The sequence below is a fragment of the Carassius gibelio genome, chromosome A8, assembly GCF_023724105.1.
Source record: "Carassius gibelio isolate Cgi1373 ecotype wild population from Czech Republic chromosome A8, carGib1.2-hapl.c, whole genome shotgun sequence".
Taxonomy (NCBI): Eukaryota; Metazoa; Chordata; class Actinopteri; order Cypriniformes; family Cyprinidae; genus Carassius; species Carassius gibelio.
The window spans coordinates 7,287,713-7,306,017 of NC_068378.1; the positions used below are offsets into that span (position 1 = coordinate 7,287,713).

The 18,305-nt window shown below is 37.3% G+C and overlaps 1 protein-coding gene across 8 annotated transcripts in view; it reads right to left on the reverse strand.

Moving 5' to 3' along the window:
• The window catches only part of LOC128018290 (calcineurin-binding protein cabin-1-like), an 86,855-nt gene extending 70,085 nt beyond the window's left edge, over window positions 1-16,770 (reverse strand). For 5 of the 8 annotated variants that reach the window (XM_052603725.1, XM_052603724.1, XM_052603723.1 and 2 more), the window contains exons 1-20: window positions 16,624-16,679; window positions 15,523-15,567; window positions 15,302-15,397; window positions 15,047-15,160; window positions 14,807-14,941; window positions 14,483-14,663; window positions 14,156-14,285; window positions 13,881-14,030; window positions 11,310-11,725; window positions 11,019-11,190; window positions 10,625-10,755; window positions 9,766-9,983; window positions 7,315-7,387; window positions 7,010-7,197; window positions 6,672-6,803; window positions 5,150-5,347; window positions 3,834-4,076; window positions 3,524-3,677; window positions 3,322-3,434; window positions 2,489-2,641 (exon numbers count right to left, since the gene is read on the reverse strand). In XM_052603725.1, the coding sequence (XP_052459685.1) occupies window positions 2,489-2,641; window positions 3,322-3,434; window positions 3,524-3,677; window positions 3,834-4,076; window positions 5,150-5,347; window positions 6,672-6,803; window positions 7,010-7,197; window positions 7,315-7,387; window positions 9,766-9,983; window positions 10,625-10,755; window positions 11,019-11,190; window positions 11,310-11,725; window positions 13,881-14,030; window positions 14,156-14,285; window positions 14,483-14,663; window positions 14,807-14,941; window positions 15,047-15,160; window positions 15,302-15,397; window positions 15,523-15,525 (3,000 nt within the window). In that variant the 5' untranslated portion in view covers window positions 15,526-15,567; window positions 16,624-16,679. The other 3 variants (XM_052603720.1, XM_052603718.1, XM_052603719.1) reach the window with 2 other exon arrangements.
• Window positions 16,771-18,305: the final 1,535 nt, after the last annotated feature.

Here is an 18,305-nt window from a genome sequence, read left to right on the forward strand (position 1 = left end):
TTGTGGGCGGGGCCTGAGCAATATGATGTCATTCTGCTCAGAAACTCAAAATGGCTAGATAATTTAGACTTTAGGTTTTTGGGGTGAGATAAAAAAAAAAAAAGAAAAAGGAGTGAGTAGATTTTTATCATTGTAGGATGGTTGTGTTCAGACACTGCTGAGACACAATGTATGCAAACACAACGTAAAAGTGAGCTTTGCATAAGATGCCCCCATTTAATGGGTTATTTCACCCAAAAATCATGTCATCATTTACCATACTTGCTTTCTAAACACTTATTGGTTCTTGCATGTCAAACAAGCTAGTTTGTGCTTATGTTTACAATATTCGATGTTTATATGTGAATAAAAAGCCTATCTGTTCATTATATAAAGTGATGATGTCTCTTCAGAAGACATTATTAAATCACTCAAGGAAGTTCACATGGATTATTCTTATGAAGAAGCATGAAATTTTCAGTTTGCGTGGACTTTCAATGGTTGGACAAGAAATATGAGAGAACATTACAAATATAATCATTTAAGTTCTGTCAAAAAAAATAAAGGCATTTGGGCAAGTAAATCATAATTTTCTTTTCGGTGTCAACCATTGCTCTAAAGAGACTGCACTAGCTACCGGTTGCTGCTAACATTAAAGGGGGGTGAAATGCTATTTCATGCATACTGAGTTTTTTACACTGTTAAAGAGTTGGATACCCATGCTAAACATGGACAAAGTTTCAAAAATTAAGTTGTATGTTTGAAGGAGTATTTCTGTTCCAAAAATACTCCTTCCGGTTTGTCACAAGTTTCAGAAAGTTTTTTTTCCAAGTATGGCTCTGTGTGACGTTAGATGGAGCGGAATTTCCTTATATGGGTCCTGAGGCACTTCTGCCGGAAGAGCGCACGCAGCACAGACATTTCACTGATCAGAGCGATTCACTGATCAGAGCGAGAGCATCGCGAAAAGTCACAAAAGGAGTGTGTTTTTGGTTGCCAGGGCAATACAACCCTGCACAGATTACCAAAAGAGAAACAGCATTAAGGGACCAGTGGATGGAGTTTATTTTTACAGAGCATCAACGGAGTTGTGCAAGTGTTTGTGTTTGTTCCCTGCATTTCGAAGATGCTTGTTTTACAAACAAAGTCCAGTTTGACGCTGGATTTGCACATCGTTTATTTCTTAAGGATAATGCAGTCCCAACGAAAAAGGGTCACGATCGTGTGTTGGAACCGCAGGCGGTGAGTAAAACTGCTTCAAATATCTCTGTGTTGTTAACTTAGCTATCGGCGCGTAAGCACATCAAGTAAACAACATGCGATGTTGTCATCAAACTGCACTTTCCACATGCACAGCTTAAAAAAAAAAAAGACAACATAAAGTGGAACTTAGTCATTTTCCAAAACCGCTAAGCAAATATATACAGTTTCAGTACATACCACATAGAGACGTCGTTGCTGATGCTGCTCTTGTTAAATTTCAGCCTCTGGATCTGATTCTGGATCATAAATAAACGGCTGAATCTGACTGTTAGCCATGGTTTGTTTTGGATGTTTTTTTCCTCACGCTAATGTCACAGCTTCCAAACGCTCTCAACGCAAAAGCCTACTGGCGCTCGTGATTCTGTAGCTCCGCCCACACGTCACACCTCCAGCCGGTCGTGTTTTTCCGGGAAAAATCGGTAGAGACCATCTTTCTTTTATGAATATAATAAAACAAAGGCTTTTTGGAGTTATGAAGGATGCAGTACTACTCTATAGGTACTCAAGATTAACAGGATATTGAGTGAAAACGAGCATTTCACCCCCGCTTTAAGCTCAAGATATCAATGCTTGCATACAGAATAATGAACACATGCTACATCGCCTCCAGAAACCAAAGGTCTGTGAATGAGAGGTACTATGTCATACTAAATTATTTTCCAGAATCTTCTCATTCATTGTTCCTTGTTGGTGCAATGATCTTCCTAAAAACAATCCAGATAGCTGAAATCACTGACAAAGTTCAAGAAACAGCGTGAGACTCTTCAGTCTCTTCCATGAGCACTTCATGACATCCTGCTGAATCTTAAAAAACCCTCTATGCTGTCACTATTTCTCATATTCTTCCCTGTCCCATCTTGTACTATTCTAGACATTGGTGAAACTTTGTATTGCCAGCACTTCTCATGTTATTGCCTCGTTAAGATGCATCGGTTGTTGTGTTCCTCATTTGAAAGTCGCTTTGGATTAGAGTCTGCTAAATAAATGAAATGTAAAACAACATTCAGAATCACTTTGTTATGTGACAGATTTGTACCCAGACAGGGTTGTATTAGTGATGAATACTATTTTAATTTGTCTGCATTGCCTTGGTTATTTAAACAGAAATGTTTTCAGATGCAGAGTAGGCTATTTTGATGAAACATTTTTTGTCTTGTATATCCGGATGAATTGTGCACACCAGTGTCATTCAGCAAGTTACTTGTGTAAAATATGCTTCTATCATTGGGCACAGTGAGTGTGTTACCTGTGGGGCAGAATGCTCCTCCAGGTATCGGGCTCTGCTCTTCTTGCTCGGGTAAGCATACAGGCAGAAGAAACACTGCTCAAGTGCCGTCTCCAGATCCTCTTTATATGGCAGTTTCTCAGGTCCTGCAAGCTTCTCCCGCAATACACGCACCTGAAAACAGATACATGATCATTAGACAGCAGAAAGCCTTCATCATTAAAGCAAAATACTGTTAAATGGTGCTGTGCATTACTGTTTCAACTACTGTTCAAAAGTTTGGGGTCAGTAAAAAAAAAAAAAAAAAAAAAATTATATATATTTCTAATATTTCTATTTCAAATTAATTATGTGCCTTTGAACTTACTATTCATCAAACAACCACAAAAATATTAAGCGGCACTATTTTCAACATTGATAATAATAAGAAATGTTTCTTGAGCAGCAAATCAGCGTATTATGATTTCTGAAGGATCGTGTGACACTGAAGACTGGAGTAATGATGCTGAAAATACAACTTTGATCAATTATTGATTAATTAAAATGTATTCAAACAGAAAACATTTTAATAATCTTTCAGAATATTACAGTTTTCCTGTATTTTTGATTAAATAAATGCAGTGTTGGTGCATATAACATACTTTATTAAAAACATATCGAAACTCTTACCCACAAACCTTTGTTTAAATGGTTGTTTAAATGACCGTTTTTAGGTATATTACTTGTATTCAGAATAAATGAGGAATTAGATAATACCATTAGTGTTGAAAAAGTTCATGTAAAATATTAAGGAATGATTAAAATGATTCATAATCACACAAACATGTGTCGGAATGATATTGCATGAGACTCACAAAAAACTTGAGTAAAGTGCCATCAGAGTTGCAGCACCAGGAGCGACGGCCCAGGTATTCATGCGCTGTGTTGAGAAGCATGAGGGAGGAGGGCAACAATGGAGTATCATCCTCTACAGAACACAAGCACACACAGCTGTGTCAACAACACTGTGCAAGATTATCACTACACTGAAACGCTGTTATCTTTCTGTATTCATACCATCATCGTCCTCATCTGCGATGTGCTGCCGGAGCATGCAGTCAAAGGCGGCCTCTTCCTGTTTGATGAGGCGGTACAGCAGAATCCACGGCAGCAGCGATGAGAAATGAGCCTCTTTGGGGTCATCAGGTAAGACCATGCTGTTGGCTATCAACTAGAGAATGAACACAGAAACAGCAGTTTTTAGCCATTACTCCAGTCTTTAGTGTCACACGATTCTTCAGAAATCATGCTGATTAGCTGCTCAATAAACATTTCTTATGAATATGCTGGTATAGCAAGAAACCCGCTTCCATGAATCCACACAGACCTGTATGAGGTTGTTGGCGAGGCGCGGTAGGTTTGCAGGTCGTGGGGTTTGACTGAGCAGCTCAGGTTTCTCAGTGATGCAGCTCTCGACGCCCTTCAGCAGGGCCGTGACGGTGGACACCCACTCCTCCTTGGCGGAGGGGCTGCTGGGTAATCCAGAGTTCAAGTGCTGGATGGCCTCATTGAGAGACACTTCAGATGTCTCGAGGCAGGAGCTGTAGTCTCTCAGCCGCAGCAGGGAGCTCTGGGGAGAAAGAAAAACAAAGACCGATGTGGAGTCAATAGGTTAAGTGTCTGAAAACATCACGCTTTCGTAGAATTGAGGGTTTGAGGAAATGAACGGTCACATTTAAGACGAATGGGATATTGCACACTTTGAGCAAAGCGACTCATTATTCCCATAATAACTAGCTTTTAACATGCTTTCTCTATAATTTTCTCGTGGTATTACACACTTCCTTTCAAAAGTATGGAGTTGGTTAGAGACTTCTTTCAAAAACATTTAAAAAGCCTGCATTTATTAGATCAAAAATAAACTAAAAACTGTAACATTGTCAAATATTGTTATAATATAAAATAACTTTTCTATTTTAAAATGTAATTTATTTCTGCAATGGCAAAGCTGAATTTTCAGCATCATTCCTCCAGTCTTGAGCGTCACATGATCCTTCAGAAATCATTCTGATATGCTGATTTGACAGTGTATCAACAGATACATTTTGGATTTTTTGATTAATAAAGTCCAAAAGAAAAACATATGCAAAATTATAATTTTTATAAATGTCACATGTATTATTATTTTTTTAATTTCCTGAAATGTTTAGTGCATATTTTCAAAAATAACTGTAAACAAACAGTTATAAAACATAATAAAACTTTACATACTCGTGGTTATATTATTAAATAAAATTGTTCACACCAAAATGTTAATTGTTCTGCTTGCATATTTCATTTATGTTTATGTTCCATTAAATAACTACTCCTTTAAAAGAGCATATCACTTCATAACACATAAAACAAAACATCATGTTTTTAATTTATTATACTGTTCACTTGGGATAAAGTACTGTCAGCTGGTCATTATCGTAAAGTAAACCCAGACAGAGTGATCAGAGCCACAGACGTAAGCCAAGGACTCTTGAATCATCGTGAAGGGACTTATTTTGCATTAATAACTGTACATTATGCTGCTTATTACAAAGCTACATAATAAATAAATAAATATTAGGTCACATGAATGATTTATAATGCATAAATGATAACTTTGTGGCACATTATACATCCAGGCTTCGCAGAAAGTGTTGATGTGTGATCTACCTGCAGCAGTAAGAGCTGTGCTGGTCTCTCAGGAGCAGAGCTGATGTAATCTAGAGGTTTCAGTCGTGCCGAGCCGGGGCCAAAGCTCAGTGTGGGCTGCAGCAGACGGACCACAGACTGGTAGTTTCCAGTGTCGAACAGTCTCTGGATCTCCTCTAGAGACTGACAGCGCTCTAGAGACTTCAACTTCTTCTCAATCTAAATGACACATATAGAGAGAGAGAGAGTCAAACTACTTCTTAAATTAAAACTTAATTACTTTATTAAAACTGTCGTTCAGGTGCCATCAATAACACAACCATTAACAAGATGTAAGTGTTTAATGATAAAATGTGTGGAAACACTATGTTTCTGTTTCTACTCAACTGACTGATGAATAGATATCTGAACAGCCCTCAAGACTCTTGACTTCTCTTACATATGAATTCTATGAAATAGGGATGCACCGATAGGATTTTTGGGGGCCGATACCGATACCGATACCGATACCGATACCGATTTTAACAAACACTTATTGGCCAATTCCGATAATAATACCGATATTTGTCACTTTCTCTCTTATTTGAAATTTTGGCATCAAATGGATAGTATTTTGGTCATGTTTTAAATGAGTAAAGTTAGCAAAAGAAAAACCTGCATTAAATTATACTAGCAGTTTATTAGTGTATCATCAAATTATTTCTAATGAACATGGATTGGATCCATTTAACATTCATTAGGCCTACATAAATACAACAGAATAAAGATTTTTTAGGTAGGTTTAACAGTTTACACGTAGAGAAATAAAGTGAACAAAATGTAAAATAACACTTCACTGTATAAATTAAATACAAACTTTAATAGATTAATTTTCTAATTTTTGTATGCATTTTAATATTTTTATAAAGTTTAAGATCTCCTTTACTAAGGCAGCGCTCTTATTTTGATGGGCTTTCTAGTCTAAAGATATATATGGGTAATGAAAGCACACAGTTCTTCAGATTTAAAGTTTGCCCACGAAAAGTAATGAGATCTGTATATATTTGTTTACTGTTAGTTGTAATAAGTGTTTTGAGAGAGTTCTGAGAGAGAGTTAAATGTGCACTTCTCGTGCTGTTTTGTTTAGCTCTTAATGAGATTTTTTTGGAGTGAAAAGTTATGCAATAAATATGTTAAGAAAACATCAGCAAATTTTTGGTCATCATTCAGATGAGGTCAGCTACTCTTATGAAAGTTACAAAAGTTATTTAGTCAAGAAATAATAGTGTGCGATCTGTTGTCTTTTGTTATTTGATTAACATTAAAGTGCAGACAGCAGCACTAGGATTATGCTACTACTGACATTATACAGCTCAGTGCCTTTATACAATTAATAAACCATTGGTTTGTTATATCAGCTTTTTCCTTTTATAGCCGATTTGCCGATGGTTGTAAATTGAGGAAAAAATCAGCCGATAAATATCGGCAGCCGATACATCGGTGCATCCCTACTATGAAACAGAGGTGACAGTGTCTTGAGAGATCAGTTTCTTTTGTACTGTACCTCCTCTAAAGAGACGGCATTGTCCACACTGAGGTTGGGAAGGAGAATGGTGATTTTTTCCATCTCACTTGTCTGACCCTTCAGGAGACCGACACACATGTCGTAACACTCCAGTGCCTCCTCCATGTCACCCTAAAGCATTTAACATTAACATTAACATTCATGCACACTGGGCAAAAACTTCACACAAGTAATAATTATTTAAATGTAAACTGTAATTTCTGTAAATATACTAATCTATAAACATGTCTGCACCAGTCAAAATAATCAAGTGTTTTAATATGATGCAATTGGTGTTTTAATTGGCAATTCTGTGTCTAGAAACTGAGCTCCATTACCTGAAAGGCAAGGTATCGCGCTTTGAGCCAGTGAACTCTGACAGCAAAAGAGAGCCAGTCGTCTTCAAACAGATCTCGCTGAGAGGAGGCCATGGTCAGAAGGAACAGATCGGTCTGAAAACGGGCCTCTAGACCATCAGCGTCCCCACAATCCCTTCCTGAACCAGACATGGTCTTCCTCTGAGACACTGTAAATACAGGCATGACATTGGTGTGATTGCTTTCACGATTTGTGAATTATTACTGCATACAAATTCCTGATGTCAAACACAACACAGATGTCTGACTGTTTGAGACGATCTTACTGTTCTTGCCCTTCATCATAGACTTCTGCTCCAACTGCAGCTCCAGACAGCAGAGACACATCAGCATCATTTCCTGTTACATAACAGACAGTATAATATGTCTTAGATGCACTGCATATAAAAACACACTGTGGTCAGTCCTGCAAACATCTATAACGTGACTGATGTGTACATGCAATCGAATTGTTGAAAAATATTCTGTTTTCAATCTGATAGTAGCATGTAAACTAGAAACCCTCAACCACAACTGTATATTTTACTTTGTTTTAGAGTCACACCTAAGAAATAACCGGTATTCATTTACAGTTAGACAAAGTGAAATTATTTAAGTTAAAAAAAAAAAGTACGGTTGACTAGGATAAAATATATATATGAATCAGGCACATCTTCTACAATTTAATCAAATATTAGCAATATGCATTACAAAAACAAAAAGCTTGAGGTCAATTAGATTTATTTTTGTTTTTTTTTGAAAAACAAATACTGTACATTAAATTGACACCAAACATCAAAAGTTTGGGGTCTGTAAAATATTAGATTTATTTATTATTTTTAAAGAAATTCATCAAGAACACTTCAAATTGACAGCAAAAACTTTAACATTGTCACAAAAGATTTAGATTTTAAATAAATGCTTTTTGAATATATGTTGTAAATTAAAAAAATAAAAAGGCTGATATCAATATATCGGCCGATACTCTTTGTGTATATTATAGTACAGTACCAGTCAAAAGTTTGGACACTTTCCCATTCGTGAGTCTAAACATTTGACTGGTACTATATATAGAATACAGTATATAAACAGAGCACATATACATGAAAACATTTTTAGCAATGATCACACAAATGTGGTTATCAAACACTTATAATGATGTGACAGAGTAATGGAGGCAGGATATTTAACAATTTAACAATACAATTTATTATCCAAAATGGGGTTGACATCAGCGCAATGAACAGCAAAGTTGAAGTTTATTCAAATTGAATTCAATTAAATTGGATTCAACTTTATTCCATTTCAGTTTATTTCATTTCGGAACATTCATTCACAGATTTGCGATACTGTCTTCATACAGAGACAAAACTTACTAGAGAAGTTTGAAGTGTGAGATAAATACAATATATTAAAACAATATAAATTCACGTCTCTTGAACTTTAATCAGCTCGAGGAGCCTTCTCGAACACCATTCTCGACGCGTCGATAGCCCCGCGGAATCGCTAGATCAGTCGGCACAAAACCACGAAATTAACCACTCGTAACTCCCGAACCCCTTGGGCTGCCGATGCGGGGTGGTCTCATTCAAAAGAGGGCATCTAGATGTTCCCTTAATTGTGTTTGAGAGGGTTCTTCGAGCTGAAGGGATCCCCAGAATTTGGTGCAGATTCGCCACGCCATTAAGGAGATATGGCAATTCAATGTTTCAATGGTTTTCCATAGACTTAAGCTTTAAAGCATTTAATCCAGGTCGCCATTAGCAAACAATAGAGCACGGTCTGCTGGAGAAACTAATAATTACACCATTTCATGCATTTTATCTGCATTATATGTTCTATAAAAGAAATTAATTTCGGCGGCATATTCGCAGACACCGATATATCGGTGACAGGCTCATATCTGCCAATAATATCGGCAAAATTATATATCATTCAATCTATTGATAATGAGAAGAATTGTGTTATGAACAGCAAATAAGCATATTAGAAAGATTTCTGAAGGATCATGTGACACTGAAGACTGGAGGAATGATGCTGAAAATTCAGATTTTTTTATTACACTTAAAACACTTTGAAGTGTAATAATCCTGTTAGCTCAAGATAAACGGTTTTCTTCATTCAGTTTGTTTCATTTCTGGTCCTGTATGTTAATTGCATAGGTTCATTTAAATAACAGAGAGCGTCTGTGACCTAGTTTTTGCTAAAAGCACTCATTAAGTTATCGGTCTCGGTCTGATTTTCAGTAGACCCACTGGGAGAAATACAGCAAGTTCAGGTGGCATGATGAATAGAGTTTTGTTTCCAGTCAGGTGCGAGCAGTATATGTGCCAAATGATCTTCTACTGAGGAAAAAAAAACTTATTTAAGTGAACACCTGTAGCTATTTCCTTCAATGTGCTGAGGAATAAACACACTTCAGAGTCATTCTTCTGTTCCTACAACAATTTTCTTTCAGTCATTCCCACTTATGCTGACTACTGGAATAATAATGTGTTTAGTATTGGGCAAAACATTTTCAGCATCTCAAATTGTATTTATTTACTGAAGTGCATTGAAGAATTATAATTCCAAAGTACATTAAAATGCACTTTTTTTCACTCTCAATCTGACAGTAGCCATGACTAAACATACAGGTGTGCACCTGGAAATCTCTTTTACTTGCTACTAAGTGCCTCAAACAAAACCATGAATATCTTTCAGTTGTACTGGCATGAACCTCTCATGAACAGGCTCACCTTTATGTGCTGGTTGCTGGAATCTCGGAGCAGTGGGTTGGGCAGCCCAGCGCTGTGTTTCCTCCAGCAGTTGAACAGATCCAGCACCACTGTGCCGAGGCCCGCTGGCCACTCCTCCAGAAACTTCTGCCCCACCACCTTCAGATACCGCATCATCAGCTCCAGGATGCCTCCATTCTGCATGTTTGCCAACAGGAACGCATGAACCTCCTTCCGCTCTGAGGAACCATGAAGGACAGAGAGAACATTAAAGGTCCACTGTAGTGCCTTGAAACACACAACGTTATGCTACGTGGTGACGTAATTTCAACTGAAACAGGAAGACAGGACTGGACATCATCAAGCAGCCCCACCCCTTTTTTAAATATCCAAAAGCTATAGACCTTTGGGCTCTGTAAAGCCGCATTTGACAGCTTATGACAGCCACAGTCTAATAGATTAGCTCTTTAGATTAAATATGAAACTGTTGTGTCATTTGTCTAACTGTTTCTCGCCCTAATCTGATCCAAATCGCTATACAATACAGCATTCTGTGTCGAAATCAAATGGGTCCGATACATTTTGTGGTATGCGCGACTCATGCATATGATCTGCTCCGTGATATCGATATCGTGTGTCTGGACCAGAGCAGACTGTGTGCACGCTGCGGCAGTGAATCCAGACTTCCTTCGACCCTTCGATCTTCCAAATGCTCATTTTGTCTCTTTTGGTTTGGAGCGCGTTAACCAATGGGTAACCTTAAGGCTAACATATTCATACTAAAAACCAAAAAACTTCAATTTGGATTTAATGAGGACTTTAAAAAAAGAAGTACAAAGAAATAAAACAGTGACTAATAGGAAAACCTCAGTTTCTGTACCTGTTTCCAAAGAGACGGTGTACTCGGAGGACTTGAATCCGCGGTTTGACTGGGACTCAAGTTTGCTGTCACACTGTGAGTCCATGTTACTGAGACTCTCCTCATCTTCATCATCTTCAAACTTTTTCAGTCTGGAAATAAAGCTCAAGTCAATGTGACATAAAGGAAGACTTTTTGAAAAGATGCTGACTTTCTAAGGACATGATTGATGTCTAAAATACAACTATGTGCAGCAAGACTTCAGTCTAATGTGTTTTCACCGCTAGGATTCACTCAGCTTGACAAAACAAAAATAGAACCCACATGACCAACGAAATGTCTTATAGCATTGCTTGATATGATCAGAGCAGGTTAGAAAAAAAAGCCCTGAATAAATAAATATTAAAATGAACACCTAGAGGGGAGGAATTTGAGCAGGAGCTCTTGGAAGTCAATCTTCTCTTCTTTCTTGCATCTGGTGTTGCGGACACGTGCTGAGCGCCTCTTCGCCGTCTCTACGGTGTCCTCTACCACACGTTTTCTCTTAGTGCCTTTTTTCACTTTGTCATTCAAGGCAGCGTCCAGAGCTGTAGGGAGAATAACATTGACATCATCAGTTTTATGTGTGCCAAAACTACTGAAAACTAATTCTGAAGTGACTTGCATATGGACTATGTGCAAGCGTCATGTCTACAGTCACACTGACCAGCAGAAGTAACTGTGGTACCAGCAGCATCCTCAGCTCCACTGGCAGCAGTAGAGGTGACTGTGGGTGTAGTGGTGATCTCAATGACGTTCTGGTTCTGCAGTGCTCCTGCATCAGTGCTGTGTGGGGCCTGCAGCTGGACAAAGAACTCGGTGGATGGGTGCTGAGTGGCATTCGGGCTACTGGGACCTGGGGGAGGGGCGGGGGGGGCCTGAGGTACACTGACGGGTATGGGGGGCTGAGGGGGGTCTGAAGCAGCAGTGGTGGGGGCTGGAGTGCTGGTGGGCGTTTGCGCGAGGCAGTCCGGGTCACGGTACATTGACAGGTCGATGCGACGGCCAAAGTCAGGCCGTGGGACCAGGCAAGCGTTCTGGTGTTTGTACATGGCCAAGAAACTCTCCCCAACGCTCTTCCACCTACACGGATAAAACACATCATATGGATATACAGCTAAATAATCCTTAAACACATTTTCACAATACAATACATATAAATAAATAAAATATATAATTTAAAAGAAAACATTAAATTATATTAGGGCTGCATGATTAATCGCATGCGATTGTCATGCTTGTCTCATCAGTAAACTGGTTCTGTGATTTTTACTAAATGTCCATCACCTGCTTTCAAATAGCACTACACTTAATACACAGAGTCGTAGTTCACTGACAAGCTACGCAATATTGCGTTCATAATCGCAGATGAATCACATGTGGTTATGAGCGCGACATTGCGTAGCTTGTCAGCGAACTACAGCTCTGTATATTAAGTGCGGCTCCATTTGAAAGCAGGTGATGGACATTTACCAGTACTATTAATCACAGAACCGGCTTTACTGATGAGACACGCATGACAATCACATGCAATTAATCGTGCAGCCCTACATTTTTTGTGTATATATATATATATATATATATATATTCCGCAAGTGAACGTTGCTTGACTGTGCCATCCCAAAAAAGCACAGTCACTTTTACAGACTTTTAAATTAAGGCCATGTCCACACTAATACATTTTTGTTTGACAACGTATATTTTTATCTCTGTTTTGGCCCTCCGTCCACACTGAGACAGCGTTTAAAGTCAACGAAAAAAATAGCTTTTGGAAAAAACTCTCCAAAGCGGATAAAACATCACATCACAGTCCTGCAAAGATTTACTCGTGATCGCTATTTGCGGTAAAACATGAGGGCAGTTGTGTTATAGATCAGAAACACAATCGTGAGTGTGTGTGACCTGGATGCGTGTGTATGGTGAGTTTTTTCCGTAAATCTAATAAATCAAATTTCCTGTCAGAAAAGCTGCATGAAACTGTCTCATGTCTGTTTAGTGTGTATCATATGCAGTGAACTTTTTTTGAGGATTTACGCATACGCAGAAACCAATTTTAACATTTTCTGACGATTCTGTGTGGATGTGGCACTTTTGGAAAAGCTTTAAAATGCTAGTGTGGACGGAGAGCCATTTTCAAATGTATCCGGATTAATGTAGACCTAGCCAAAATGTTCCCTCCTGGTGGAATGACCTGCCCAGCTCAATCCGAGCAGCTGAGTCCTTAGCCATCTTCAAGAATCGGCTTAAAATACATCTCTTCCATCTTTACTTGATCCTCTAACTTTAGCACTCACTATTTTAATTCAATTCTTTAAAAAAACAAATCTAACTACCTTTATAATCTTTTTGTATTCTATCCATTTTCTTTCATTTATTATACAATTCTAATAAAATACCTCAAACACTAGCTAGCCCATGCTACGTGTTCTGCATTTAAGCTAACTGAGACTTGTTACATCACTTGTATATCATTGCTCTTTTGTTGTTTTTGATTGCATCCATTGTCCTCATTTGTAAGTCGCTTTGGATAAAAGCATCTGCTGAATGACTAATATATATATATATATATATATATATATTAGTTCGAAAATATTTATTTTTCAAATAAATGCTGTTTTTAATCGTTCGATTCATTAAATATTCCTCAAAAGAAAATCTACAAAAAAAAGTTTCCAAAACTAATTTAAACAGTGATAATAAGAAGAAATGTTTCCTGAGCAGCAAATCAGCATATTACCTTTGCATCGCACAAATAAATTACATTTGTAATAAATTAAAAGACAAAACAGATCTTTTGAACTGCTGTAATATTTTACAATATTACTATTTTTACTGTATTTTTTTAATTTAATAAATGCAGCTTTGGTGAGCTTCAGAGACTTATTTAAAGAACGTTTAAAAAAAGAATTACTGACCCCACATTTCTTAACAGCAGACAGTAAAAATCTGACAATCAGTATAAATGTGTTTTGATGAATAATCAATAAAAATATTAAAAAGTGGCTATTTCTTTTATACCGTTGATGATGAAACGTCTAAACCTTCAATTGCTTTTTAATTTTTTTTGGCAGAGAAGCATTCCATAGACATAAATAAATCACATAAATGGTATTAAATGTTTAATTAATTATTCATTTTATTAAGCATTTTGATAAATATTACTGAAAATCACCCATCATATTCCTTCAAACAAAACATAGCACTAATTCTCTGTGGACTAAGGGTGGCATGGACTCACGTGAAGTATTTGATGGGCTGAACCAGCTGCAGGTCAGCTACAGGATGCCGTGTGAGTTTAGCCTGTCTCTGTCGCCTCAGTTCCAGCGCTTCTTCTACAATGCTGTGGGCTTCCTCCTCATCTACATCCACGTACTGCACTGACACATCACTGCAGCCAAAACACACGCAGACACAAACTCAGGTGGATTAACATTACAAAGTTTCTACTTCAACAGGATAAACGGTGGATGCCACATTACGAGCTCATCTGAATGAGTAGGAGAAGGTACACACAGTTTGGAGAACATCTTCATAGAGTCTCGTCTGAGGCAGGGCTGCTCTTCAAAGATCTTCTCCTTGAGCACTCGGCCCTTACTGTAGCCTGTGTCCTTCTCCAGAGCCTTACAGATGTTGTACAGGCAACCTACGGAGCAAAAAATTATTATTAACATAATGCTGTGACATCTGCTCGGTGTGGCACGCTTCAAATGTGAAGCACTGATTCATTCCAACATATGAAGGAAACATTATAAATAAGCATTATATTGAAGATTTATCGAACAATACTGTCGATATAATTATTGTTATGCTTGTATGTTACACAGAGGTTTTCTGACTCACAGCTGTAGTCACTGAGAGCGTAGAGGACCGTGATGAGGCTGTCCAGGCAGGGCCAGTGGTCCGGGTTACAGCGTAAGCCCACCTCAAAGGCATGGCGGGCCAACGGCATGCTGGCCTTCCTCAAAGCCAGCTTTCCCAACTTATACCACATATTGACATCTGTGGAGTCCAGCATGACAGCCTGCAAGACACACAGACATTCATAGACTCAGCTGTGTCCAAACTGTCTGTCCTCTGGCTTCATATCAAATTCATTATTAAATGCAGGACAAGTGATGCACCTTAAACTTCACGTTTTGTGATTTGTTCAAAGTAGGCATTTACCTGCACATAGAAGTCCATGGCAGTGTCTAAATCATCTCTGAGCACAGCAAGACTGGCCAGGTTTTTATAGGTGGAGTACTTCAGCATCAGTCCAGGATGCTTGAGTCCAACTTTCTCATCTTCAGATGCCACTGCCTGGGGCAAGACAAGAAAAAGCACTCGTCGTTGAAAAACAGAAAGCAATAGTAAAGCTAAATAAAACGAAATATATTCTTATTATAGTGAAGGAGTGTGCTGTACCTCTTTGAGCAGTGGGGTCTTGAGGAGCTCATGGTAAGCTTTGGCCGACTCGTCAAACTTGTCATGTTTCTGCAGATCAAGGGCTTTATGATACAGAGCAAACGCTTCTGCCTCCTGAAATACAAATGAGAAGGAAACGGTTACATTGGATTGAACAATTGTATTAACCATATAAAGCCTACTGTATCGTATTTCACACAAGATCAAAAGTAAAAAGTAACTTTGTGAGAATCTGTTTGAAAGCATCAGACTCACCTGGGCTTCCTTCGTTTGACCAGGTTTAGTGCTTCTGAAGGCATCTTCATGCTCATCCGCAGCCTGAGACGCTGCATTCAGAGCAGCGATCCGGATCTGGGATGTGTAGAAGATACATGAATACAGTCAACAGATGAACAATATGACAGAGGCCGGTCAAATGCTCGTGTGAGGTCAATCAGGACAATCTAACAAAGGATAAAACATATAAAGTGACTTACCATGTTTCTTATTTATTGAGGATCATTCATTCAGATCATCAGCATCTGTTGTGGTAAAAAATAGAATAAAAAAATAATAATATTTATTAAAAAAAAATAAACAAATAAAACATGAAAACTACCTGGATCATACCGACCCTGAATTATTACATGACTATTTTTTTATTTTTTATAAATTGACAGTGAATTGAAAAAGCAGTGCTAGTTTATTATATCTTATAAATCTCTCTTCTCATGTAATATTTTTACATAGACTTGACCCCACAATGGGGCATGAAATTATATTAAATTGACACCATAAATCATTAAACCTCTACATATTTATTGATAATCCTAATTTATAAAAGGGGAATTTTGAAAGATCTTCAGTAAATGCAATAAATTGATAGTGGCATCAACAAGTGCACATGGAATTGGTTTATATCTTTGCATCCAGCTGGTTTTTACGTGAACACTTTATGTGACAGTCGACAGAATCTGCACAGAATAAATCACAATCTAAACTTTGCATTTACCATCAACAGGATGCTATTTGATGAAATGAATGTTTCAAGCAAATAGCAACCACCACTATTTACACTAAGCATTAATTTATTCTAACCTTTTTGTTTTTTCATGTCATAATTCACTTCATGTCTTTGTACAGGGAAAGTTAGTTAAGCCACAAAAATGGGACAAGATTACCCCCTTTAAGATTTACAATGCTGTGCAATAACAATCAAATTGGCCTGTTGTTTCCATTACTTCAGACAGTATGTTGCAGATTCTAAACTCGCAATAACAGGCCAATAAAAGAGCATTGTTCTTGAGAAACCATTTCCCCCAAATACGACACACCGTGCACTGATGGGAATCATGGCAGATTCCATTACTAGCTTGATAAAGAAATGCAAAATAATTCATCAGATACTTCGCAAACATCAAAACGACGGTGATGTTGCACACATAGACTGGTTATTGTTAGCAGCGCTATGTTTATCAACCATATTCAATAACAACAACAGGCTAACAATGCTAGCAGCAGACGCCCAGCTGACCTTACAAAGATATAGCGGTTCCATGCAACACTCAATTTCCTAATACTTTATAAAAGTGAAATACTTTCTTCATGGGTCCGGCTGCAAAGCTGTGTTTTGTGTTTGCGTGTTTGTTGTTTTGATGGAGAGCTGCTACTTACCAGCATGATCTTCTGCTCGGAGGAGAGTCGCTGAGGTGAAGTCAGTGTCGAGCGCTCCGATTGGACGAGTGATCACGCGCGCGGCCGCGAACAGCCAATCACGTGTCTAAATATATTACAGTTTAAAATAGTAATGAATGACTTTTAAATTTACAATAAATATCTGTTTCTTTTTTTTTTTCAAACAAGTACATAAAATGTTTTCCCATTTATTCACTGACAGCTCTCCTTGTGAAGAGAGAAATCAGGAGATACACAGCTCGAGTCTGATGCTTTTGATGCAAAATATGGCCTTTACAGCTGCCAAAAAAAAATAGAAATCTCGGGATATGTTATTGGAAAATGAATAAGCAAGCCCAGCTCAGGTGACAAAACGTAACACAAAAGTAACGTAATGCATTACCTTCCATAAATATTTATTTACTTTTTATGGAGTAACGCAATATTACTTTTAAAAGTTCCTTTCCCCAACACTGCTTATTAATAGATGACTGCCTCATGTCTGATTGAATATTTACTTAAAACTATTTTCAAGAACTTATTACAATATAACTCGTTTAAAATGGTTTATATTACATTTGATCAGTTTTATCAATAGAAAGGAATGTATTAATTTTCTTTTAATTGTAATTTCTAATGTGCATGCCATTTTTTCAAAAGCCATTAAAAAAAGTAAATTATAATAATAAAGTGTGAGTAGTATTTCTTAATCAAATAGCACATAGCAAATTCAAAGACTACATTTAACATTTAATGTCATTCTGAAGAAATCAAGTAACATTAGACAGGTGCAAAAACTGGTTTATTTTCAAATGAAAACTTATTTACAGAAAAATCAGGTCAACAATTAGCAGATGGCAAATTTTATTTCACTGTATTTCATCACAAATATAAATAAATTTAGCAATCACACAAAAAAAATAAATAAACTAAAAGTCTTATATAACACGCTTAGTGTCACTGAACTGCAAACATACTATAATTAAAACATCATAGTCTATAGATCTAAACAGCATTAATATCCACGAATAAATCACATATTATACCTGGAATGACATCAGTACTAAAACTTTTCAAACAAACATATAATAGCATTATAACAGGGTGAAGGGAGCAACTGCATTATTTATCCTAATTTTTATACACAGTGGCACCAAAGTGGTTGAACTAGGTATTGCAGTCCAAATTCACAATATTTGAGAGGTTTTTTTCATCCTTCCCCTCCTGTTGACACATGCATAGGTTGCCAGATTGATGACACAAACAGAAAAGAGCACACTTGACAATTAATGAAATGATATAGGCTGTGTTTTCCAGCAAGTGCTGAAATACAATTGCATAAACTGGCAGTGGGTGGGTTACACAAACCAAAACAAAGATTGACATTTCAGCCCAGAATACACATTTTCAGAAGAGAATAACTGACTGTAGCTTTGTGTTTCAGGTAAACAAACGTGTTAACTTAGCATGTTTCTTACATATCTGCAAACATTTATGGTATTTTTATGCTTTAGTAGAGTCAAAACAGCACCTTAAACATCTTGTAAAATGTATGCCACGCTATTAAAATAATAATAATAATATATTTTTGCATGTCATTAATTAC